This window comes from Pelophylax lessonae (assembly GCF_965119305.1).
Source record: "Pelophylax lessonae genome assembly, chromosome: 1".
NCBI classification, from domain to species: Eukaryota; Metazoa; Chordata; class Amphibia; order Anura; family Ranidae; genus Pelophylax; species Pelophylax lessonae.
Genome location: NC_138768.1, coordinates 654,258,116 through 654,281,898, shown reverse-complemented (window position 1 = coordinate 654,281,898; position 23,783 = coordinate 654,258,116). Strand labels below are relative to the sequence as shown.

Genomic DNA, 23,783 nt, shown 5'->3' with positions numbered 1-23,783 from the left:
GAAGACAGGGCCTCTTCACCATCTGACTGAGAGGACAGCGACCCTTCAGGTAGGGGGGGCGTCCGTGGCGACCACATCAGCCTATGAATCAGAGGACTCCACCAAAGATGGAGGAGGCAGCGACCATTTTCGGCTATTAACCTTTTTCCTGGCATAATCAAGTTTTGTTGCCAGGCTTTCCAGAGCTGCTGAAATCGTGGCCAGCGACTGCAATCCAGACTGTCCAGGAGTCGCACAGAGTGGGTATGAGGGTGAATTTACAGCCTGAGACTCCATATGGAAAGTTACAGAAAAACGGAGTACTGTCACTTTAAGACGCGCGGATCGCAGTTCCCACTGCCGATCGCAGCTGTCTGCAGAGTCCCCCTTAAACATACACTAACAGCAGAGTGTGCAGGGATATGCCCGCAAAGACCCCAGTACTGTACCACCTCCAGAGAAAACCCTCCTGATCGGCCAGTGCAGCAGGAAGAGTCACAGGAAGTGACCTCGGCCTGAATGTAAAAGGTCATGCTGCTAGTGAAGTACAATAGGACTACACAAAAATGGTTGCCAGTGCATTTTAATAGGAAGCTCCGGGAAAATGGCTGCCCCATACAGGCCAATGGGAAAAATATACACATTGCCCCATGCGGCCAGGGAACCCCACAAGGAAGGCCTCAAATATCTACAAGACCCTTCAAGAAACAAGGTACTATTGCCACCCCCCTCAGGATGCCAGACGCCCCAGTTACATAGCCCCCCGTGGGGACGGGAGAGTGAGACAGGGCACAGAGGCCAGGTACCTGACAGGCCAGGGGGATCTTTTAGGAGGTACAGGTCCTATTATCCCCAGGAGAGGCCCCACATCCCCCCCAAGGCCACCAGGGGCAAGGGGAGGTCACATTTACTCACCATACCATGAACCGGGTGGGCTCCGCTCCATGCATAGCTCCTCTTACCTGAAGTTGGGGTGCCACCAGCCGAGGGGTACACTGCGACTCAGGTCGTCGCATCCCGGCAAGGCATCCGCTCGCAGGCTTGTCCCCATCCAGAAAGGGGCACCGTCGTGGCGAGGTCTAGTGTGGGACTATAACCTGCTCGTAGGCCTGGCTGGGGATCTAGATTATCCAGTGCGAAACCCCGAGCTGGCATTGCTTGCAGATCACCAGGAGGATCCCCCTGAACACTAGCTAGTAAAGTGAGTAAAGGGAAATAAAACAAAATATTCTGAAAAGAATAAAAAACTGAGACCGAAGTCCCAGCAGGAAACCTAGGTCCTACTCCTTCTCTAGGCAGAAGCAAACTGGTTTGCTGAGCAGAGGGTGTGTGGGTTATGCCTGTGGGGACGGCCCCATGGGCGTGTACATTTTAATTTTTCCTGCCTAGACTTCTCCTGCAGGAGGGCAGCATAACCCATTCAGCTAATGAAGATGGAGGCTGCGTCTGTCAATGGACAATAGAGAAAGTAATTTTATTTCTCGCTAATGTATATTATTGCAGAACCAAACTCAATCTCTAAAATCTCATACGCTTTGATATGTTAATAAAATTGCAAAATTTGTTTCCAGTTTTTTGTCCTAATCTGAAGCTTTTATTAAAGTAATACCTGGTGATCCAGCCATAAATGTCCTTGTTAATATATTTAATGTTATGGAGTGAAAGCTGTCCTCCAACTGTGGTCATGCATTGTCACCCTATCATATGTGCCCCTGATGGAAAGTACAATGTCAACACATTGTGCAGGCGTGGCCTATGGTATTGATTTGTAGTCAATGCTGTAGTGAGTGCAAGCAGACAGGAAGTGCCTGAAAAAGTCTGGGGGAGATCAACTTCACCAAGGTACAAGAAAAGGATGAAAAAAAAAAAAAAAAGGTGAAAGCTGCATTTTATGAAAATAATCCACAGCCGTAATTTATACTACCCAGTACTTTATTAAATTAATGTATATGTCACTTAGGGTTTGGATTTACTTTAATCATACACATACATGAGGCACTGCTGCTTCATTTAAAAGGTATCATAAAGGTACATTCTCATTATAGTGCACAATATTTAGATAACTCAGTCTTGAGACTCTTCATAGTGGGCATAGCCACTGGCATATGTCCTTCCTAAGTTCAAGTGGCTAAATAGTTCCGTGGCCTCTGTATCAGAGTCCTTTTCTCCTTCCTCATCACCCTCCTCTTCATCATCATCATCCTCCTCTTCCTCATCCTCATAATCATCATCGTATGTACTGGTGGCACCAGATGCCAGATTCTTCCAATAATTGTCATAACCAGAAGCTCCATTTTCATCATCATCTGCTCCAGTCTGTCTGCCAAACTTGAGTGTTCGTGCTACAAATAAAAAAAAAAAAAAAAAAAAAAAAAAAAAAAAAGAGTACGGCTTAGAAGTGCACTCTGTGCCCCTAGGTCTGGCTATACTTCCACTAGTTTCCACAGGCAAGGTCTATTAAATATAGAGGCCTACATTTGTACCTTCTGCCCTCACCTACCTACAAATCCAATAAAGTCCAGAGCAAGCTGAATGAGCTATACAGGTTTACAACTGTACCTCCTGACCGCCACCTATCTACATATTCACTAATTTTCACTTCAAGCATTATGAACTATACAAGCTTACTACTGTACTTCCTGTCCTCCGCCACCTACACATCCGCTAATTTCTGAAGCAGGTTCTATAAACTATGCTGACTTATTGCTATACTTCATGCCCTCTGCCTACCTACACATCTGCCATTTTTTTAGTGCAAGCTCCATCAACTATACAGACTAACTATTGTATTTTAAGCCCTCAAGCCTATGTACACATCTACTAATGGCAAGCTCCATGAGCTACACAGGCTTACTACTGTAATTGTATGCCCTCAGCCTAGCTGTACATCCACTAACTTCCAGTGCAAGCTCAATCAAAATATACCGTCTTAATACTGTGATTGCTGCTCTTAGCATAACTATACATCTGTTTACTTTCAGTGAACGCTCCGTGAAATAAAAAGGATTACTACTGCACATCCTGCACTTAACCAAGCTATACATCCGTTAATTTAATGTTCAAACTCCATGACATATAATGGCTTTTACTGCATGCTTCATAAAATATACTATTTTTAAAAAGGTTTATCAAAACTGAAAGATAGTCCACCAACTGAATTCATTCAATAAATGGTATGCTCTTTCCTCACAAGGGACTGTTAGAGCATATTGGAGACCAAAAATTTTTTTTTGATCAAGCAAGGCGGAGTAAAAAAGAAAAAAGCACTTACTAGACATGCTGAGATCCTTTGTTTGCTGCGTTTCATGGCCGCACTTTGGGCAGGGGGGCTCCTTGCCTTTCTCAGTCTTAAAAACTTTGCTACGAGCATGATCATCGCAGAAACATGCCTGTCCAAAGAAAGTGAAAGGAGTAAAAGGTCATTAAGATGATTCCAACTGTCAGACTGTAATCATTTTTGTCAATATTAGTCATAATTACCTTGCAGCGCAGGCATGAATGTTGACCTAAGCGATTGCAGGAAGCACCTGTTAAAAAAAAAAATGTCAGCAAACCACAAAACAATCCGAACTATTTAATCTAGGTTACATTCATAAAGGGGTTGAAAGAGAGAACTGGCATTATAAACACCTGTCAGGTGTCCCCAACCACTATTTGCGATAGGGTGCAGCAAGCCAAACAGTTTAGTACAGATTTGCACATTAGTCAAGCATAGCATTCACTTGAGTAAAAGATAACAAAATGAAGACTATAAACAACACAGGACTTTTCTGCTGTGGCAGGGATACATAGGAAATACACTGATGCCTATCAGTGAGTATTCTAATTTGATTTGCATTTTTTTGTTTTCATCAACTATGATTGACCTTTAAGCTATTTGCCAATGACTTACATTTAAAGGTTTCTGCTTCCAAGACTTGGCAGCTTGCCTGGTGTTCAAACTGGTCATCTTCACACAAGAAGTTGTAACAGAAAGAGCAACTGAATATCCTGCCACCTGTATAACACAAGATTATTAATAATTATTAAGATTATTAAGAAAGCAGAAGTTCAAGGAAACATTTACCAATACAAAACTTAAGCATATTTTAAATCAATCAATGCAGGTTTGTGCCTGCACTCTGAAAACCTTTCCATTACTTGAGGGCAGGGTGTTTCAAGGAAGAAAACAGGCAAGGCCACAACATGTGACCATTATTTTTGCTGCCAGTCTGCATTTCTTGGAAACAGGCCAGCATTGTTTAACAAAAAATTCAATTTGTGTCTTACCGTAAAATCCTTTTCTCTGATGTTCATTGATGGGACACAGCTCCAGAATCTTCTTGACCATTGGGTTATGCTGCCCACTACAGGAGTGGGACACTAGGCAGGAAAAAGCTTTACCACGCCTATGGGGCAGTCCCCGGAGATATACTCCCACTTCCTGCTATAGGCACTCAGTTTTGTTGCAAGCAGTGTTAGAAGAAATTTAACCCAACTCAATAGAGGGGTAGGTGCTGTGTCTATCAATGAACATCAGAGTAAAGGATTTTCCGGTAAGACAAAAATCCAATTTTCTCTTTTGTTCATTGACAGACACAGCTCTAGAAACTTCTTGACCATTGGGACGTCCCAAAGCAGTGTCAAACATGAGGGGTGGGAAAAAAACACAGCAGAAACTGGAGCTCACATGAAATATACACCCTCAAAGAGGACTAGTCCCCTCAAACAGCAGCCAGCAAAGCCTTGCGGCCAAAGCAGCATTCGCAGATGCCAGCACATGCACTTGTAAGAATTTTGTGAAAGTGTGCACAGACGACCAGTGGCTGCCTTGCAAACTTGCATCACTGACGCCTGATGGCGGAAGGCCCAGGAGGCACTAAGCGCCCGCGTACAAAGCGACTTAAAAGGGATCCTGACCCCTAATTGAATAGGCCTGCACCACCATCTGTCTAATCCATCTGGAAATGGTTGTGGCAGACACGGCCAACCCTTGCGAGGTCCATCCATAGGGACAAATAGCGAGTCTGATTTCCTAAGCGACTCGGTTGCTGCCAGATACACCCTGAACGCCCGAAGCACATCAAGAGAATGCAAGGAAATCACCCTAGGCTTAGAACACAGGGAAGGCAACACCATGTCTTCATTCAGATAGAAACCAGAAACAACCTTAGCAAGAAGCGAGTCACAAAGACGAAGCACCACTTTATCTCTGTGAACCACCAAGTAAGGTGAACGACAAGACAAAGCTGCCAGCTCTGACACCCTACATACAGAAGATATCGCCACCAAGAAGACAATGGGACAATGTAAGCAGAGGAATCTTGGGAATATTTTAAGGCGGTTCTGAAGAACTGACAGCATCAAGTTGAGATCCCACGAGGGCAGCTGAGACTGCACTGGGGGGAGCTGGGGGGAGCCAGGTGGCGAACCCCCTGAACAAAAGTATGAACCAAAGAATGCATAGCCAAAAGACATTGAAAGAAAGCCGCCAAGGCCGAACATGGCCCTTGATGGTACCAAAGGCCAGACGCTGCTTAACACCTCGCTGGAGGAAAGCCAAACTCTGAGTCCCTGAAAAGGAGCAGGGGTTAACCCCCCAGAGATGCACAACTGCAAAGTACGCTCTTCAAACGCGATGATAAATCTTCCTAGACATAGATTTACTAGCTTGCAGCAGTGTGGGAATCACCGATTTAGACAATCCTTTATCCTTCAGCACCTGGCTTCCGACAGCCAAGCCGTTAAAGCCGAGCGACAGTAAAACAAGATGGAAGATTGGCCCTTGGGCTAACAGATCTCCTCTAAGAGGAAGTCTCCAATGAGCATCGATGACCAACCATATCAGATCTGTGTACCAAGACCAGGGAGGGCAGTCTGGAGCCACTAGGATGGCTGTAATCCCTTCTGCCTCAAACCTACGCAGGGGTCTTGGCAGAAGTTCTAGAAGAGGAAAGATATATATCAGACAATGCTGGCCCCAATGGAGCCACCGGTGCATCTGTGGCATTGGCCAGAGGATCCCGAGACAGGTTTGTGGAACAAAGCACCTTCCCGTTGACACGAGAGGCCAACAGGATCACCTCAGGAGTTCCCCAACGGAGACACAACTAATCAAACACCTCCGGAGGAAATGTCCAGTATATCAATCGGTAGTCTGGATTCCTCCAGAGTCCAGACCCCCTGAGCACAATGCGTGCCAAAAAAGCCACCCCACTCAGACAGGCTGGCATCCGTGGTGACCACCGTCCAGTACAGGGGAAGGAAGATTTTACCAGTCGAAGCGCCGGAGAGCAAAGCCACAGAATCAGGGACCCTCTAGTACCCCAGCTCATCAGATTGTCTACAGACTGTGGATTCTTGCCCCACATGGCAAAAATCTCTCTTTGCAGAGGTCTTTTGTGGAATTGTGCAAACGGAACCGCCTCAAAAGGTGGACACCATCAGACCCAGCACCCGCATGCATTCCTGAAAGATGACCGACTGCTGGACAACAGGAGCCGAATTGCATCATGCAGATTTTGGAGCTCGTCCCATGTGAGGAACACCCTGGTTGAGGCCAAGTCCAGAGCAGACCCAGATAGTCCAACTAGGTGGACGGAACCAGAGCCAATACCTGGAAATTTAATTACCAACCAAACTCCTGCAGAGTCCGCAAGTACTCTCCCGTGTAGGGATGCCACTACTATACAAATGGACTACATTCGGAACATCTGTACCCGCACAAGGCGGTTCAGAGCTTGAGGTCCAAGATTGGACATGCCTCGCTTTCATTCCTGGGACCTGTAAACATGTTTGAATAAAAGCCATGAAAAAAACGTTCCGATTCTGAGACCAGAACAATCACCCCTTGTAGTAGCAAGTCTTGCACCGCCCCGAAGAGACCTCGCAGGCGGTCTGGGGATAAACGCAGGTTGGAAGGCAAGAACCTCTCTGGAGGAGAAGACCGAAAACTCGATTTTAAAGTCAGACCGAATAAGCTCATGGACCAACCTGTCTTGAATCAAGGAGGACCATGGGCCGAAAGAAGCAAAGACATCCCCCCTCCCCACCCCAGATACAGGTGAGAGTGCCCCTTGAGGCAGAAGAGGGCTTGTCTGCAGGTCTGGAAGGACCCGCTCTCGGCATACCAGACCAGGTCCACATTGAAACTTCTGGAGGAGGTCCTGACAGACTTTGATCCCTTGACTTGAGGTCCTAAAGAACAGAAAGGCAGCTTATGAGCCGAGAGGAAAAAAAAGGCTCACAAATGTGACGAGACTCTTTGCCCCTGGCAGCCTGTGGAAGAAGAGTACTCTTCCCTATGAAAGACTCTTAATGGTAACATCCAGGGAGGCTCAGAACAGGCGATCCCCCACAAAGGGAAGATCCGATAAGGCCTACTGGAAAGTCTGGTTTGCAGACCAGCATTTCAGCCATATCATGCGTCAAAGGACCACTGCTGTCACGGACAGCCCAGAGACTAAGGGAGCCGCATCCAGAGAGTCATTACAGACCAACTGCAAGCCCTGGACCAACTATTCCGCCAGCTCCCCAAAGGCAGGGGGAAGCTGTTCTCCCTCCACATCCTGGCGCAAAAGCTTCGCCCACTCGTGAAAGTCAGGGATACCAATGCAATGGTGAACACCGGCCTAAGGACCGAACCGGCCACAGTAAACATGTGGTGGACCAAAGTCACGGCTCTCCTGTCAAAAGGATCTTTTAAAAACCAGAGACTCCTCCATCGGAATAAGGATGGATTTATTCAGCCTGGGGACCCGAGAGTCCACCACAGGTGGGACTGCCCAATTTTTCGACAAAGACTTCTCAAGAGATACAGTCTATCGAAACGCTTAGGCACCATCATATTGCGTTTAGGACAACTCTACTGACTTACGACAATTTTGTCACAGTAGGCGGGAAAAGGGAATACCTTTGCCGCTTTAGAGGATCTGCGGGCACCTAGGGGACCAGCAGCTCTGATGCAGCAGCAGCTGCATCTCCCATGTTTAAAGTTTCCCGAAACCAATACAATCAGTGCATCCACCAGCGCCTTTTCATGCACAGCTGCAGTAGAAGAGGAACTATCCTCACTATCAGAGTATTTGAATTACGCTGACACAGACCCAGTAGGGTCGCTATATACTAAGCTCACCCTAAAAACTTAAGCAGGGGAGGCCCCTGACCGCAATCCTGCAAGTAGATGCCGGCCAAAAGGTCCACAAGAAGACGACCTATTAGACCCCGCAAAAAAGCAAGGGGGTTGCCCGCCATAAAGGACATAGTCCCCTTGAGGACCCTCGCCAACACAATAATGGCTGCTACACTGTCACTAAAATCGAAGCGCCACCTGGTTCAACAAGGCTGACCATATGGCCCAGCAGGTCGCAAGCCGTGGCCTAAATTTCAGTGGAGGCCCAGCCTCAATTTCCTAGATCCACAGCCCGGTAGATGCCGGGGGGGGGGGGTGCTTCAGCTAAATTCACTGAGGCCGCCCCCCCCCCCCCCCAGGCCATGGCCCAGTAGGCTGCAAGCTGCGGCCTAAAATTTTGAGGGCGCCCAGCCGCAGTGGAGCCGAGCACACAGGGCAGTGGGGGGGGGGGGGGGGTCAAATGACCATCAGCAGCTCGTTCAGCAGGGCCGCCTCACCTAGGTTCCGGTCAACAGCTCGATTAGCTTGGTAGCTCGGACAGCTTGGTCAGCAGCCCGGGGAGCTTGGTTAGAGGCTCAGACGGCTTGGTCAGAAGCTCAGACAGCCTGGCCAGAAGCCCGGACAGCCTGGTCAGAAGCCCGGACAGCTTGGTTAGAAGCTCAGACAGCTTGGTACATCAGCCGTGAGTAGCCAGCAAAGCCGTGGTCATACTATGGGTTGGGGGCCAAAAGACCCACAGTGAGGGTTTAGAGGAGCTGGGGGGGGGGTGGAGGAGAACCCGGGGGGTCCAACCATCCCAGGGAGGGGCCCACATTCACCCTGAAAGGCCCCAAAGGGAGAGGGAGGGACACTACTTACCCCACCATGGAAACCAAGTGGGCACCACTCCAGGCAGACCACCACACCATCTTGGAATGGGGGTGCTGCGGGCCAGAGGTACACTGTGACTCAGGCCGTGACCAGGTCTGAGCGTCCTCGCAAGATGTTTTAACTCGCCGGCCAGCCCCGTCCAGTAGAGCTATGTAGCAGCCAACCTAGCACGGAGCTGAGATTGGGTCACGCTCACTGGCCGGACTGGGGAGACTGTAAGGATCTAGAATATCCAGTGGGTCGCTCAGTCCAGCAGTTTATTGTAGTTCTCAAAGGAACAGAAAATAAAAAAGGAGGAAAAAAATCAATTTAAAAAAGAAAAAAATGCTAGGAGCAAAGATCCCAGCAAGGAACTAGGTCCTTACTCCTGACTAGGTAAAAAGAACTGGGTACCTTTAGCAGGAAGTGGGAGTATATCCCCTGGGACTGCCCCATAGGCGTGGTAAAGATTTTTCCTGCCTAGTGTCCTACTGCTGTAGGGGGCAGCATAACCCAATGGTCAAGAAGATTCTGGAGCGGTGTCCATCAATGAACGAAAGAGAAAATAAGTTTTCACACCAAAAAACATTTAAAATGAGGGTTTATTTTTAAGGGTAGTTTCACATTAGTACAGCAGCAATTTGATTGGATCTTCAGTGTGACTTGATTTGGTTTTGATACTACTGCATTTTGACTCATCCCTGCTTGCAGCCAGCAGGGATGAGTCATTGGTTGTTAAGGAGCTGGCACCTGCCGGACTCCTAACAACCAGTGACTCATCCCCACTTTCAATAGCAGAGATGATACATTGGTCATAAGGAGCTGGCACTCACTGGTCTCTTAACAACCAATGATGCATCCCTGCTGTCATCACAATTTTTTTACCTGATCTTCCATTCCCCTGGCAAACAGTGCTCCCTTCCACTTCAGCAGTTTGCTTTCCCTTGGCATCCTCACAACCAATGCAGGGCAATGCACCAGTCTAGGTGACATCAGAGGACAGGCCTAGGACCACTGGAGCACTTTTTTATGGGGGAATTACTGATTTCACTAGAGGTTTCAAATATTCTAAAGGGGCTACAGGTGCCTTAAATTTGAGCACTATTGACTTACTGTCATAAAATAATAAGAGACCCAGCAAGGTCCTGTTTGCCCTGGAATGAGTGAAGGCCTCTACTAGGCCCCATATCCAAATATCAATCTGGCATGGTAACTCTTATGGTGATCTGGGTAAAAATAAATTTTATGAAATTATGAATACACGTGCCTGTATTCCCCAGAGCCATCCAAACACTGCCAGCAATGGGAGAGGAGATTGAGAGTAGATTTTATGTAGCCTATGGGGCATCAAGTAAACACTATGTAATATCTTGAACTGAATGAGGCGGTCTCTGGCAGAAACCAGCTGAAGGAAAGGGGAATCCAAAATTTCTCCCAGTCCTCCCCATCCAACTTAGACACCCAGGAGGCCCATAACCTCTCCAGTCTGTGGTGCATCGTGTGCTGTGAAGTTATATATTTATTAGACAAAGGTTTTAGCAAGGAATCATCTCTCATGTCTAGATATCACATGGTTCTAAAGTGAGAGAGGAGTCCCAAACTGTACCCTATAGGCGTGATGGAGTTGCAGGAACCGAAAGAAGTTAGGGAGGTTGAACAGAAGCGTCAAGGCATCAAAGATCTTAAGAGCACCACCCTCACAAATATGGCACAAATACTTCACTCCCCTAGAGGCCCACAAAGATGGATCAGGGAAAGACTAAAGTTCAGGAAGATTGGGATTAAACCAAAGTGGCATATGAGGTGTACTATGAGTAGACCATGGAGGTCCTTTGGGCAATATCTGAATCAAGGCCTTTACCAGCACTATCATGGATAATGTAAGGTAACAGGGCGCCTAGGCTTCTCTATACAAAAGGTTGCAATAGGAACCCAGGCGAGAGGCCTCCAGGGCAACCGAAGAATTTGAGTCATCTGAAATCAACCAGTTGTATGCATGGGTAAGCATAGCTACCAGGTAGTATGGATGGAGATCCAGACAAGCTAATCCTCCCTGAGTCCATTGTTAATATTTTTAAATATGAATCTATCATTAAAGGAAAACTTGGTGATCCATTCACGATGGTTCTTGTTCAGACAACTCGGTTGTGAGTTGACAACTCTCTTTCTCAATTGTGTGCTTGCATTGTCATTTTGGGGATTATTTACTAAAGATAGAGAGGGCAAAATTAGTCACAATTCTGCAGAGAAACCAATCAGCTTCTAACCTCAGCTTGTTTCATTAAACGTTAGCAATAAAACATGAAAGCTGATTGGTTTCTCCGCAGAATTGTTACTAATTTTGCCCCCTCTAGCTTTAGCAAATAAACCCCTCTGTAACATGCACCCCTGATGGAGACTACAAGAGGCCATGCGGACTTGTACAGGCATGGTCTAATGTTATCACTATCAGAAGTACAGAGCAATGTCGGTGCAACTGACACTGTAGGGTTGTTTATGTACACAGGAAGTAGCTAAAACAGGCTGGAGGAGACCAGCAGTATTGAGATGCAGAGATGTGCTAAGATCAGAATAGATGCATGTGTAATGTTTCTTAGAGCACTGAGGGAATGGTACTATATATATACAGAGAAAATGCTAATCTTGCCATACACAGACTGAAGTTTTTCAGCAAGAGGTTGACTTTATCTCAATCAGCTATTGTTTGACAGTAACTGTTTCAAAATATTAACCACAGGTGCAAATTAAAACTGTAAAAAGGAAACAAGAAACAATTCTCTCTAGAAGCCTCAGAGAGCCAAGGAAAATACTTCTGTTCTTCTCTGTATAATTGCTTTTTTTCGGTCCTGCTGGAACATTTTATGTCGGAAAAGTAAAAAAGCTGACTAGCACCTGAAGAACAGGACAATTCACAAAACAATCATTCACTGTTAAAGAAAACATTGCGCTGGAAGACATCTATAGTGTTTGTTCTTTTTCACCTGCACTATATAATTAACCAGCAATTTATACCATTTTACCTCAACGGGTTCAAGCTAAAAACCAGCAAGAAGAATTGCTTACACTTCTGTACATCATCCTAATGCCTCGTACACACGTACCGATCTTCGGCCGACCGATCGGCCGTCTTTTGTCCAGGGCTGTCGTGTCCGCTGAAAAGTGCAAAAGACTGCACAAGAATTTTGTCCGCCGACTGCAGAAGTGATGTCATGTGATGGTTAACTTTCCCTGTGTTTTTTCTTCTCTGAGCATGCCCAGTCTTGCAAATCTGCTGATTGTCGGCCGAATTCTGTACTGACTGGCAAACAATCGGCCGTTCTGGTGTTGGCCAACAAAAATTTTAATGCCTGCACGACAGATTCTTTTCGGCCGAAAGTGCGCTGTCGGAAGCATCATACTAACAAGCCTACAATCGGCTGATCGGTCGTCGGCCGAATATTTACGGCCGACAATCGGTACGTGTGTACGGGGCTTAACTCTTTCACTTTCTCAATGGACAATTAAAAACTTCTAACGTTTAGTATAAAAACTGGTGGTGCCAGGGATTCAGAAACAACTTGCCATATTCTGCCTTGTATAAACGACCTTTCGACTAACTGGGACAACAGACCATCTGTTTTAGTTGAATCTTGTACGGAAAGTGTTTACTGGTACCTTCTGGGGAAAGGCTGATAGAAAAAATCAGGTCATGAAAAGAATTAGAAGACCCTGAGACCTTATTTCGTTTCCACGAATCACGAAGGCAAACCGTGTGGTAGCTTCTGCTAGGATGATGTTCTTTTGAAATGCAGGTAAAACCCAACAAATAGCAAACCATTCTGGGTGGTTAAATAAGGCCCTGAAAGGTTTTCTGACCCCTGTATTTCGATACAGGACTTTCAAATATGCACTCCCTATCCCTAGATTCTGGCATCAGGCATAATTAGATCTAGGGGAGAAGTGTGACCCTGGTTTAGGCTGAATTCACACCTAAGTGTTGAATCTTTAAGTGATTCTTGGTGGGATTTTTTTGAACGTTTGTATATGTATTTTTAAACATTTGTGTACAGCCTTTTAAAAGCGTTTTAGCTTTAGCGTTTTTTAATTAGCCAATAGAGAAAAATATCATCAGTTTCATCATTTGTTGCCATGTTTTTCAGCTTTTTCATATTATTTATTTATGTATTATTTATTTTAATTTAATCGTTGCATATGAGCAGAAAAATGCTCACACGCGCAACAAAATGCAATAAAACGCACAAAAACCCTAGAATCAAGAGTTTTTATGCATTTCTATGGAACAAAAATGCTTCAAAACCGCACCAATTTGCCCGACTCAAGCTACAAAAAAAACCCCAGCACTTTGAGCTTCAAGCGACTTCTAGTGAAGATGTGAACCAACTTCATAGAAATCCCAAACCGATTTGGGGGTGTCATTAACTTTACATTGACACCCACAGCGGTTCGCAGAGCGCAGTGAGAACTGCCTGCAATTCTGATGGGGTGGAGGAACCCGCACAGGATTCGCTGCGGCTCCTGTATCGCACCAGTGTGAACCTTGCCTTAAAGAGCATTTAAAGTGTATGTCAAGCCCAAACTAAGATAAGATAAGATTTATTGTCATTGTAGAAAACAAAATTTACAATGAAAATGTCTTGTTTTTAATATTTTGGTATAATTAAATAATTTATGATAAATGCTTAGTTGATGATTGTGATGTATGATTATTGTGCGGAGTAGAAATGTTATTTGATGCGATTTCAGCTATACAAATTGTATGGCTGAATTTGTACTGTACAAACATTGCATGTGATGTGCACAGGAATGTGGTGTGAATCACATGCAATGTCTGCAATCGCATTAGTGTGAACCCAGCCTGAATCTCCACTGAAGATCTTTCCGATTATCTGAAAGATGCTTTATTGTTGAATAATATAAGACTGATAAGGAAATTTCACAAAATGTCTGGTATGTATCTGGGACTACTGAACCACAGAAATAGAAGCTGTACTAAGACTCAACACAGATATGGTCCTATGCATTGAAATTCGCTCGGTAGATCTCAACAATGCTAATAACTACAAGAAATCTGCTCTTCCACATTGGTTAAATACAACTAGAGGCAAAACTTTTTGTTTTGTTTTTAACCAATTCAGCCCCAGAAGATTTTACCCCCTTCCTGACCAGGCCCTATTTTGCGATTCGGCACTGCATTATTTTTAACGGACAATTGCGCTGTCGTGCGATGCTGTACCCAATTAAAATTGATGTCCTTTTATTCCCACAAATAGAGCTTTCTTTTGGTGGTATTTGATCACCTGTGTGATTTTTTTTTGCGCTATAAACAAAAAAACAGCGACAATTTTGGAAAAAAAAAAAACAATATTTTTCACATTCTGCTATATGACATTCTCCAAAAAAAAAAAAAAAAATAAAAAATCTAAATTTGTTAACATTTTAGGCCAATTTGTATTCTGCTACATATTTTTGGTAAAAAAAAAAAAAAAACGCAATAAGCGCATTTTGATTGCTTTGCGCAAAAGTTATCACGTCTACTAACTACGGGAAAGATTTATGTAATTTTTTTTTTTTTCTTAGTAATGGCGGCGATCTGCGATTTTTTGCAGGACTTCGACATTGCGGCGTACAGATCGGACCCCTGACATTTGTGACATTTTTGGAGGGACCAGTGACATTACTACAGTAATCAGTGCTAAAAATATGCACTGTTACTGTAATAATGACATTGGCAGGGAAGGGGTTAACATTATGGGTGATCAAGGGGTTAAATGTGAGCCAAGGGGAGTGATTTTTACTGTGGGGGGTCTGGCTTCTGAAATGACCATAGAGACATGTAATCCTATATAGAAGGATGACATGGGCTCTATGATCATTGCAGGGAGAAGGATGGTCGGCTGTGTTTACAACAGCCGACCGTCCTTCTCTCTCAGCGGGGAACGATCGCACAGTGTCAGGCGGCAATCGGAGCCGCCTGCCCGCTGCATCAGCTTCCGCCGCCTGCGGCGCGCACTCGCCCCCTAGCCTCCCGAGAGCGAGCACTGTACATGTACGCCAATTTGCCTGGGAGCGGCTGCCTGCCACAGTACATCTGCGGCGAGTGGTTGTAAAGTCGTTAATAGGAGAGATGGATTAGAATGCTTCTCATTTTTTATTACCATCTGTGCCTCTCCTGTTAGAGAGATTCACCCTCTCTATTTGTCCTGTTTACCATTATAACTGAAGGAAAAGAAAATCCCAAGTTTTGGGTTGTTCCCAAAAAAGTAATGGTGGGGAAATCTCCCAATGTGGTCCCAAAGGGATTTCCTTAATTTTTAGGAATTTCCTTTCACGTCCTGTTTTAGGTCAGGAAGTGAAGAGAAATCTCCCCCCATGGGACATGATGGCAGACAGGGGTTATAACCCTCCCATACTCTATCCCAAATGGGGGAAAAAACGGAAAAAAGTTTTGCCTATAGTTCTACCTTAAAGATTAAGTTTAGTCAAAATTAAAAACATAAAATTCAGGATAAGGAACATAACTTCGCTAAGTGTCACTTGTGCTGATTTTTCTGGTATCAGTAGAAATCTTCCTCCGTCCTACCCCCACAACCTTCGGGTGCAACAAGGTTAATACAACTAAAAGGCTGACTGAAGCTCTAATCATGAAAGCCTGACTATTCCTGGCCTTTTCTACCAGATCCATCATTCATAGAAACTACAGCTTTTCAAGGTTCCAAGTTATTTCAAATTTCAAAATTTGAAATCTTTCACCAATATGTCCCTCAGCTGTACTTGCCTGGTATTTATCCTATTACATGGAAACTAGAAAACATTAAAGTGACATGTTTACACCACACATTCCAAATTCATTGTTAGAGTTTTAATTGTAGAAAGCTGTGGATTGAATCTAATTGGCAGGAAACAAAAAGTAAACATTTGCTTTAAAAGCCTGTATGGTCAAAATAAAGCAAAATAAGTCATGCAACTAATAAATAAAAAAATAGTAATGCATTCTTAATCTTCTGGTGAGTCATAAACTTAAAGGAGAAGTTGGCCCTACTTCTATGAATCACAGGAGAGCAGTTCATTCTGCACTCCTGTGACCCGTTTTCAGCTGATAGAAGGCTAAGGTGTACGTTTAGCAAACAGAAGTTTTCGCTCAGTTCACTTCTCGGCAGTTCTCAGAGAAAAAAATATCTCCTCTGGCACCCAGTTTAGAAGGCGGAGAACTTCACTTCTCACAGGGTGATCTGAGAACTGCCAAGATCCCTGTATAACTGAGTGGACTGCCTTGTAATCTCACAAGATATTGTGAGATTACAGCCGCCGCTAAGTTTAAAAAGTGAAACTAAAGTTTAAAAGAACTCGTAATGACATGTTCTGACACATGAAAACATACCCACAAACACACATACATACAATATATACATATATATATATTTTTAATATTCATTTTAAACCCACTGGTACTGATATATAGGAAGAAAGAAGTCTTCTTCCTCTAATCACACAGCTTCTCCCCCTGATTCTCCACCTCTGAGCTGGAGAATCTGGAATGGAGATATTTAAGAGTAAAGGCTGTGAGATCTTCAGATCTCACTTTTCTAAACTGGCCGTTTGTTACAGAACGGTCATGTACTGTGATGAGGAGTGAAGAACATGTTCTCTGCTCCTCATCTCAGCTAACTAAACCGTTACACACCAGAGATCAGTCGTGATCCTGAGGATGACGGCTTTTCTCTGTTTAATAAAAGTACACCTAAAGACTGCTGTCGGCTGACCTCACTCAGCCACTCCAGCCTCTGGGCTGATCCCAACTTTGTCAGGATCCACCCAGATGCCTGGACTGGCAGCTGGCTTAGCATCTCAGCGCACCAGCTCTCTCTTACTAAAGACTGAAAACTGAGCGAAGAAGGGGACAGACTTTTTAGCAACCCTATATTTCTTTTCGAAAGGATTAGTATAGCCAAAGCTAATTCAGCTGTACTTATCCTATGGGTCACAGGAGTGCATTCGTTTTGCACACCTGTGACCCGTTTTCAGCAGAGAGTGGACTGAAGTCCGCTCTCTGTTGACATCACAGAGCCAGTCCAGGCTCAGGCGTCATCACCACCATGGAGTCGGAATCCGCCCACATGTCTGGACCGGCACCTGGCTCAGCCTCTTTTCAAGTTGCTCCCACCCCCTCCACAGATCAGCGCAGAGAGCTGCTGACTGACCGTCAGCAGCTGTCTGCTCAGGGAGCTGTCAGATCCGAGCTATCGGCAATGTTTGATCGCTTAGTTCTTAGTGTAGAGGCGGTGGGGGATGGAGCGATGCTGCATCCACCTAAGTATGAATTAAAAAGAAAAAAACACATTCATCTCTTTTAATAGCACGCCATGCCAAGCTACAGTTTTGCAAAGAGTATAATAAGTTCTATGGGAGTCTACACCCGTTAATACAAGAGACATAACGTTGCCCCTGTACAAACCAGTACTAGTAAGACCTCATCAGAATATGCAGTTCGGTTTGGGCACCAGTTCACAAAAAGGATATTGGAGAACTGGATGCAGAGAAGGGCAACCAAACTCAAAAGAGGCATGGAGGACCTTGGCTGAGAGGAAAGACTGGCTGAACTAAATTTTTTCTCTCTTGAAAAGAGGTGGATAAGAGGGATATCCATGTAAAACTTGTCAATAAACACTCTATAGTCATGTGGGTTGCAGAGAAAAGGAAAAATAAGAACATGAAAGGCTTGGATGGGAACTGAAACCAGAGAATGCACACTAGATTTGACAACGGGAGATCAGTATGATCACAGGCTGCAGCAGGAACACATGCAAGGATGAATCACCAGCGAATGGAAGATTTACCTAGGTTTTTTTAAATCTACATTAAAGTAAGGGACAAATGCTTAAAGTATGCACACATGTGATCTAGCATGTTAAGACAGTTTTTAACATTCTGGGTTTAATGATACTTTAAGGCTCAAGGAAAAAAAAATGGATTTTTGGCTAACAGTAAAATCCTTTTCTCTGAAGTTCATTGACAGACGCAGCTCCACATTCTTCTTAACCATTGGGTTATGCTGCCCCCTACAGGAGTAGGACACTAGGCAGAAAAAATCGTTACCATGCCTATGGGGCAGTCCCTGGGGGTATAAACCCACTCACTCTGCTATAAGCATTCCGTTTTGTTGTAAGCAGTGTCAGAAGAAAATAACTCCAACCCAACTCATATATAGAGGGGCAGGTGCTGCGTCTGTTAATGAACTTAACAGAAAAGTATTTTAAGTAAAAAATCCAGTGATTTCTCGTTTATCCAGTGATTTCAGTGATTATCGTTCATTGACAAACGCAGCTCCATATCCTTCTTAACCATTGGGATGTCCCAAAGCAGTATTAACATGAGGGGTGGGAACACAACGCAGAAAAGAACGTAATTCCCAAAGGCTAAACTTAGTCAACCAGGTAAAGTGGAGCTCAACCAGAACAACTGGAGCTTACCTAGAAACAACATACACCCTGAAAGAGAATACATTCTCTTTTAAACAGCAGCCTGCAAAACCTTGCGGACAAAAGAAGCATCCGAAAGATGCCAACACATCTACCTTTTGTGAATTTTGTGAATGTGTGCACAGACGACCAAGTTGCCGCCTTGCAAACTTGTATCACTGGCGCCTGATGACGAAAAGCCAAAGAGGCACTCAGCGCCCTAGTAGAATGTGCCTTCACAGGGAAAGGTGGAACCTGAACCTTAATTTAATAAGTCTGTACCACCGTCTGCCTGTTCCATCTAGATATGGTCGCAGCAGATGCAGCCAATCCTTTCCAAAGTCCGTCCATGAGGATAAAAGCGAGTCTGATTTTTCGAAGGACTCAGTAGCCACTAGGTAAACCCCGATTACCCTAACCACATCCAAGGAATGCAAAGAAAATTCTTTAGGATGCTTGGGCCTAGGACATAATGAAGGCAGCACAAAGTCTTCATTTAAATGGAAATCCGAGACCACCTTAGGAAGAAACGGACCACCAGATAAGGTGAGCGGCAGGATAGTGCCAATTCTGGCACTCTGCGCGCAGAGGTAACAGCCATTAAACAGGCTACCTTCTATGACAGTTTAAGCAGAGGAATCTCCCTAATATTTTCAAAAGGAGGTTTCTGAAGAACTGACAGTACCAGGTTAAGATCCCACGGAGATAACGGACACCTTATCTGGGGAACCATGTGGTGAACACCCTGAATAAAAGTGCAAATCAAAGAATAGGTGGCTGGAGGGCGTGGAAAAAATACCGCTACAACTGACACCTGGCCTTTGATAGTACCCAAGGCCAACCGCTGCTCAACCCCTCTTTGGAGGAAAGTCAATATTCGAGCCACTGAAAATAAGTGTGGATACACCTTAATGGATTCACACCATGCAATGTACAATTTCCATGTATGATAATAAATCTTCCGAGAGGTAGATTTTCTGGCCTTCAACAGTGTGGGAATCACAGAGTCAGAAAGACCCCCTATCCTTCAATACCTGGCTTTCAACAGCCACGTCGTTAAGGCCAGCGACTGTAAAGCAGGATGAAAGATCGGCCCTTGAGACAGTAGATCCTCCCTGAGAGGAAGTCTCCAAGGAGCATCAGCGACCAATCTCACCAGATCAGCGTACCAAGATCGGCGAGGCCAGTCTGTAGCCACCAAAATTACTGGAGTTCCTTTCACCTCTATCCTGCACAGAAGCCTCGGCAGCAGTTTTAGTGGGGGAAACACATAGATCAGCCGATACTGCCCCCAAGGAGCCACTAAAACGTCTGTGGTGTCGGCCAGAGGATCCCGAAAACGGGCTACAAACCTCTGTACCTTCCTGTTGAGCCGAGAGGCCAACAAATCCACATCAGGAGTCCGCCACTGGACACACAGCAGGTGAAACACCTCCGGGTGACGGGACCATACTAATTATAGTGGAGAGTTGATAAATAGAGGTAATCGATTAGCCAATGAGAAAGAACGTAATATGTTAATTAACCCGGTCTTTGAAGATAGAAAACGTTCCTCTTGCATATTCAGAAAAGGCATACATTTTGTAACATCATATTCAGCACAACATGATCAGCTAGTGAAAGTTGTCAAATGTTGCCTTCCCATTTTGTATACAGATAAAGCAATGTACAATATTTTACAAAGTATAGTCCGATTCTCCTGTGCTCAAGTGCAGTATAATGGAAGAAAGAGGAATGTTTCCAACGGGCTTGGATGGGTATGACTTATGGTCTTGCTGCAACCTCAGGACCAAGGGTATCCAATACAAACTGGAAGAAAATGACAAAAAGTGGGGCGCACCGACCTAGTGTATTACCACTAAAAACATTTATTAAAATAGTAAAACGTATAAAATATACTCACAAAACAGGTGTGAATATTCCACACATCAACATAATCAATATGAAATCTCCAAGGTAGCCAAGCCAATGCGTGATGCTGGATGGTATGCAGTGAACTGCATGAAGCTGCTATGGCTAGGATGACGCGTTTCAAGGGCGAGCCCCCTTCCTCAGAGCCAAGAAAAGCTACTGACTGTTTTGTGAGTATATTTTATACGTTTTACTATTTTAATAAATGTTTTTAGTGGTAATGCACTAGGTCGGTGCGCCCCTCTTTTTGTTATTTTCTTACAATATTTTACAGCAAGGTTGTCATTTTTCCAGTAGGAGAGCTCCCACTTAAGGAACTATGTTATCACCTTCACTTTTTTGTTCCCACAGTCCTCGAACATCTCATTCTTGGTTGAAGACTGTGGGATCATATCCATGTGGCTTTCTCACATGTAAACAATGTGCAAGACATAAAAAAAGTAAAAACGTTATCTCCTTTTGTACAGGAAAGTCTTATTCACTTAGGCATTATATAAACTGCAATTCTAAAATGGTCATTTATATCATAGAATGTAGTGTTTGGAAGACCAGTTAGAGGAGGGGATATACACCACACTTTACTACAGCGTGAGGTGTGGTGGATACACAAGCTAAATACAAGAGCACCTAGTGGAATGAACAATAGGATGGACATAAACCTTTTCTTGAAATAATTGTGAAGTTTATTAAAGGTTGGTGTCGGTTCGCACTTGTGCGATGCGGGAACCCTGCGAATCCACTGCGGGTTCCCGCGTTGCATTAAACTCGCATGGCGGTTCGCACTGCCGTATGCGAATCGCTGGGCGGATTGATACTAAGTTAGCGACGCCCCCCGGGGCGGCTTGCGAGTCGTGGTGCGAGCTGACAGCTTTGCGCCTGAGTCGGATCGCATTGGTGTGAACCACCATGCAATTCGATTCTGCTGCGGACTCAAATCAGGTTCTGTGCGTGTTTGGTGCAATTCAGATGCTAATTCGGCCATGCAATCTGCGTGGCTGAGTTTGCATGGCACAGACAACGCGTGTGATTTTAGGAGCAGTGCGCTCCGAATCGCATGCGGTGTCTGTCATCGCATAAGTGTGGACCGGCACTTAATTGTTTTCCTATGGGACACCTTCCTTGATTTTTGACCGACCTGAACACACCACCTCTCCCCTGGTGTTATGTATTGATGTTAATTGCAATTACATTTGTACCGCCCCTAGTTTTAGGAGCAGTTTTCACATTATATAAGTTAGTTTTTTATTGTATATGTACATGCTATAAGGAAGGCATAAAGCCGAAACGCATCAGTTTTTTCATGTCACCGCTATCCATGCTGAAAGAAAGAATTTTACTTGGAAGAAGCCTTTTCGTCTGCCGGCTTTATTCATATAACATTTGAAGGGACCGTACTCCCTGATCCAACCCCTGATAACTCAGGTAATCCACCTGTCAATTCTCCACTCCGGGCATATGCACGGCGGATAGGGCTGGAACAAGGTTTTCTGCCCATATTAGGATCTCGGCCACCTCTCGAGCCGCCAGGACATTCTTGGTGCCCCCTTGATGATTGATGTAAGTCACTGCAGTGACATTGGCTGATTGTATCCAAACCGGACACCCTTGAAGGTAATTTTTCCAGTGAATCAAGCAAAGCTTTTTTGCTCCGAGTTCCCAAATATTGATCGGTAGTCATCCCCCCCCCCCCCCCCCCCAACCGGACAGGCTGGCATCCGTGGTATCCACAGTCCAACACAGGGGAAGGAATGACTTGCCCCGACGTAGAGCAAGGGAGCCGAGCCACCACAGAACACTTCTCGTGTTTTTTGGCTCAGCAGGATCAGATTTCCAAAGATTTTGGATCCTTGTTCCACTTGACAAGAATTTCTCTTTTCAGAGGTCTCGTGCGGAACTGTGCGAACGGAACTGCCTCGAAAGTAGACACCATCGGGCCCAGCCCTCGCAAGCAGGTCTGTAGAAAGGACAGTTTGCTGGATAACAGCAGGGGAATCAACCTCTGCAATTCGTGCAGTTTGTCCAGAGGAAGAAACACCCTCGATGAAGCTCAGTCAGTCCCTGATTATCCAGTTTGGAGGGACTAGAGCAGATTTCTGCAATGTGATGTTCCAACTGAACTCTTGCAGAGTCCATAAAGTGATGGTTAGGTTGGCCAGCAGGGCCAAATGGGAGTCTGCTCTTAAGAAGAGATCGTCCAGGTACCCCAGTACCGCAATTCCCGCTGTTGCAATAATGTCAATACCGGAGCCAACAAATGGTGAAGATCCTGGAAGCAGAGGCGAGACCAAAAGGGTAATGCCACAAATTGAGAATGCTCCTCACCCACTCGATAGAGGCCAAAAGTTCTCCTTGGTGTAGGGACGTCACTACGTCACTACCGTCACTACCGTGCGAATGGACTCCATTCAAAACTTCTGTACCCGCACAAAGCGGTCCACAGCCTTGAGGTCCAATATATGATGCACTTGCCTTCTTTCCTAGGCACAGTGAACAGGTTTGAGTAAAACCCTTAAAATCGTTTTTGAGAGGGAAGTGGCCCAATCACCCCTTGCAACAGCAAATCTTGTACTGCCTCTCATAGATCCCTTAACCGGTCTGAAGATAGGCGTAGATTGAGTGGGAAGAATCCATCCGACGGTCGAGACCTGAATCAGTTTGTGGACCCATTCGTCTTGAATCAACAAGGTCCATGGTTCCGGAGAAAAACAAAGACATCCCCCCAGTTACGGGTGAGGGCGCCCCTTCATGCAGAAGAGGGCTAGACTGCAGAACTGGAGGGACCTGCGCTCAGCTTACCCGACCACGTCTTCTAGGAACTCCCAGATGAATTAAATGTCTTAGATCCTTCTCCTGCGTGCCGGAGGCACCAAAAGGCCGCTTGCATGCTGAAAAAGAGGGACCCTGTCTTGATGAGGTGCCTTGCCCTGAGCAGATTGCGGAAGAAGAGTACTCTTCCCACCAGTAAGACCCTTGAAAAGTTCATCCAAAGAAGAATCAATTAAGCGATCCCCTGTAAAGGGCAGGTCTGACAGAGCCTTTTTGTAGGCCTGGTCTGCAGACCAGCTTTTTAGCCACACCATGCGTCTCATGGGCACCCCCACCGCGGATACTCTAGCCGCAAGGGGGGGCCGCATCTAAACACGCATCACATATACATTTTAAACCTTGGACCATTTTGTCCGCCAGTTCAGCAAAGTCAAGGGGAAACTGTCTCGTTTCCAAATCACTCTTCAAGAGTTTTGCCCATTCCGTAATGGTCTGGGACACCAGAGCGATCATGAAGACCGATCTAAGTATTGAGCCCACTATCACATGTAAGTGGCAGGACAGTCTCATCCTTCTATCAACAGGATCTTTAAAGACCGGAGACTCCTCCACCGGAATCACAGTGGACTTGTTCAGTCTGGAGACTGTGTGGTCCACCTTCGGTGGAACGGTCCATTTTTAGACCGCAGTGCCTGCAAGGGGACAGCGTCTCG

General features: G+C 45.2%; 1 protein-coding gene across 1 annotated transcript in view; it reads right to left on the bottom strand.

Annotated features, from left to right (window-relative positions):
- Positions 1 to 2,015: 2,015 nt before the first annotated feature.
- ZNF330 (zinc finger protein 330) overlaps positions 2,016 to 23,783 on the bottom strand; it is a gene marked incomplete at its 5' end in the record, with an annotated part of 75,113 nt that continues 53,345 nt past the window's right edge. Inside the window, 4 exons of the mRNA XM_082271001.1 lie at positions 2,016 to 2,321; positions 3,251 to 3,368; positions 3,460 to 3,506; positions 3,872 to 3,976. Coding sequence (XP_082127127.1) covers positions 2,044 to 2,321; positions 3,251 to 3,368; positions 3,460 to 3,506; positions 3,872 to 3,976 — 548 coding nt within the window. The 3' untranslated portion in view covers positions 2,016 to 2,043. The remainder of the gene's footprint in view (positions 2,322 to 3,250; positions 3,369 to 3,459; positions 3,507 to 3,871; positions 3,977 to 23,783) is intronic.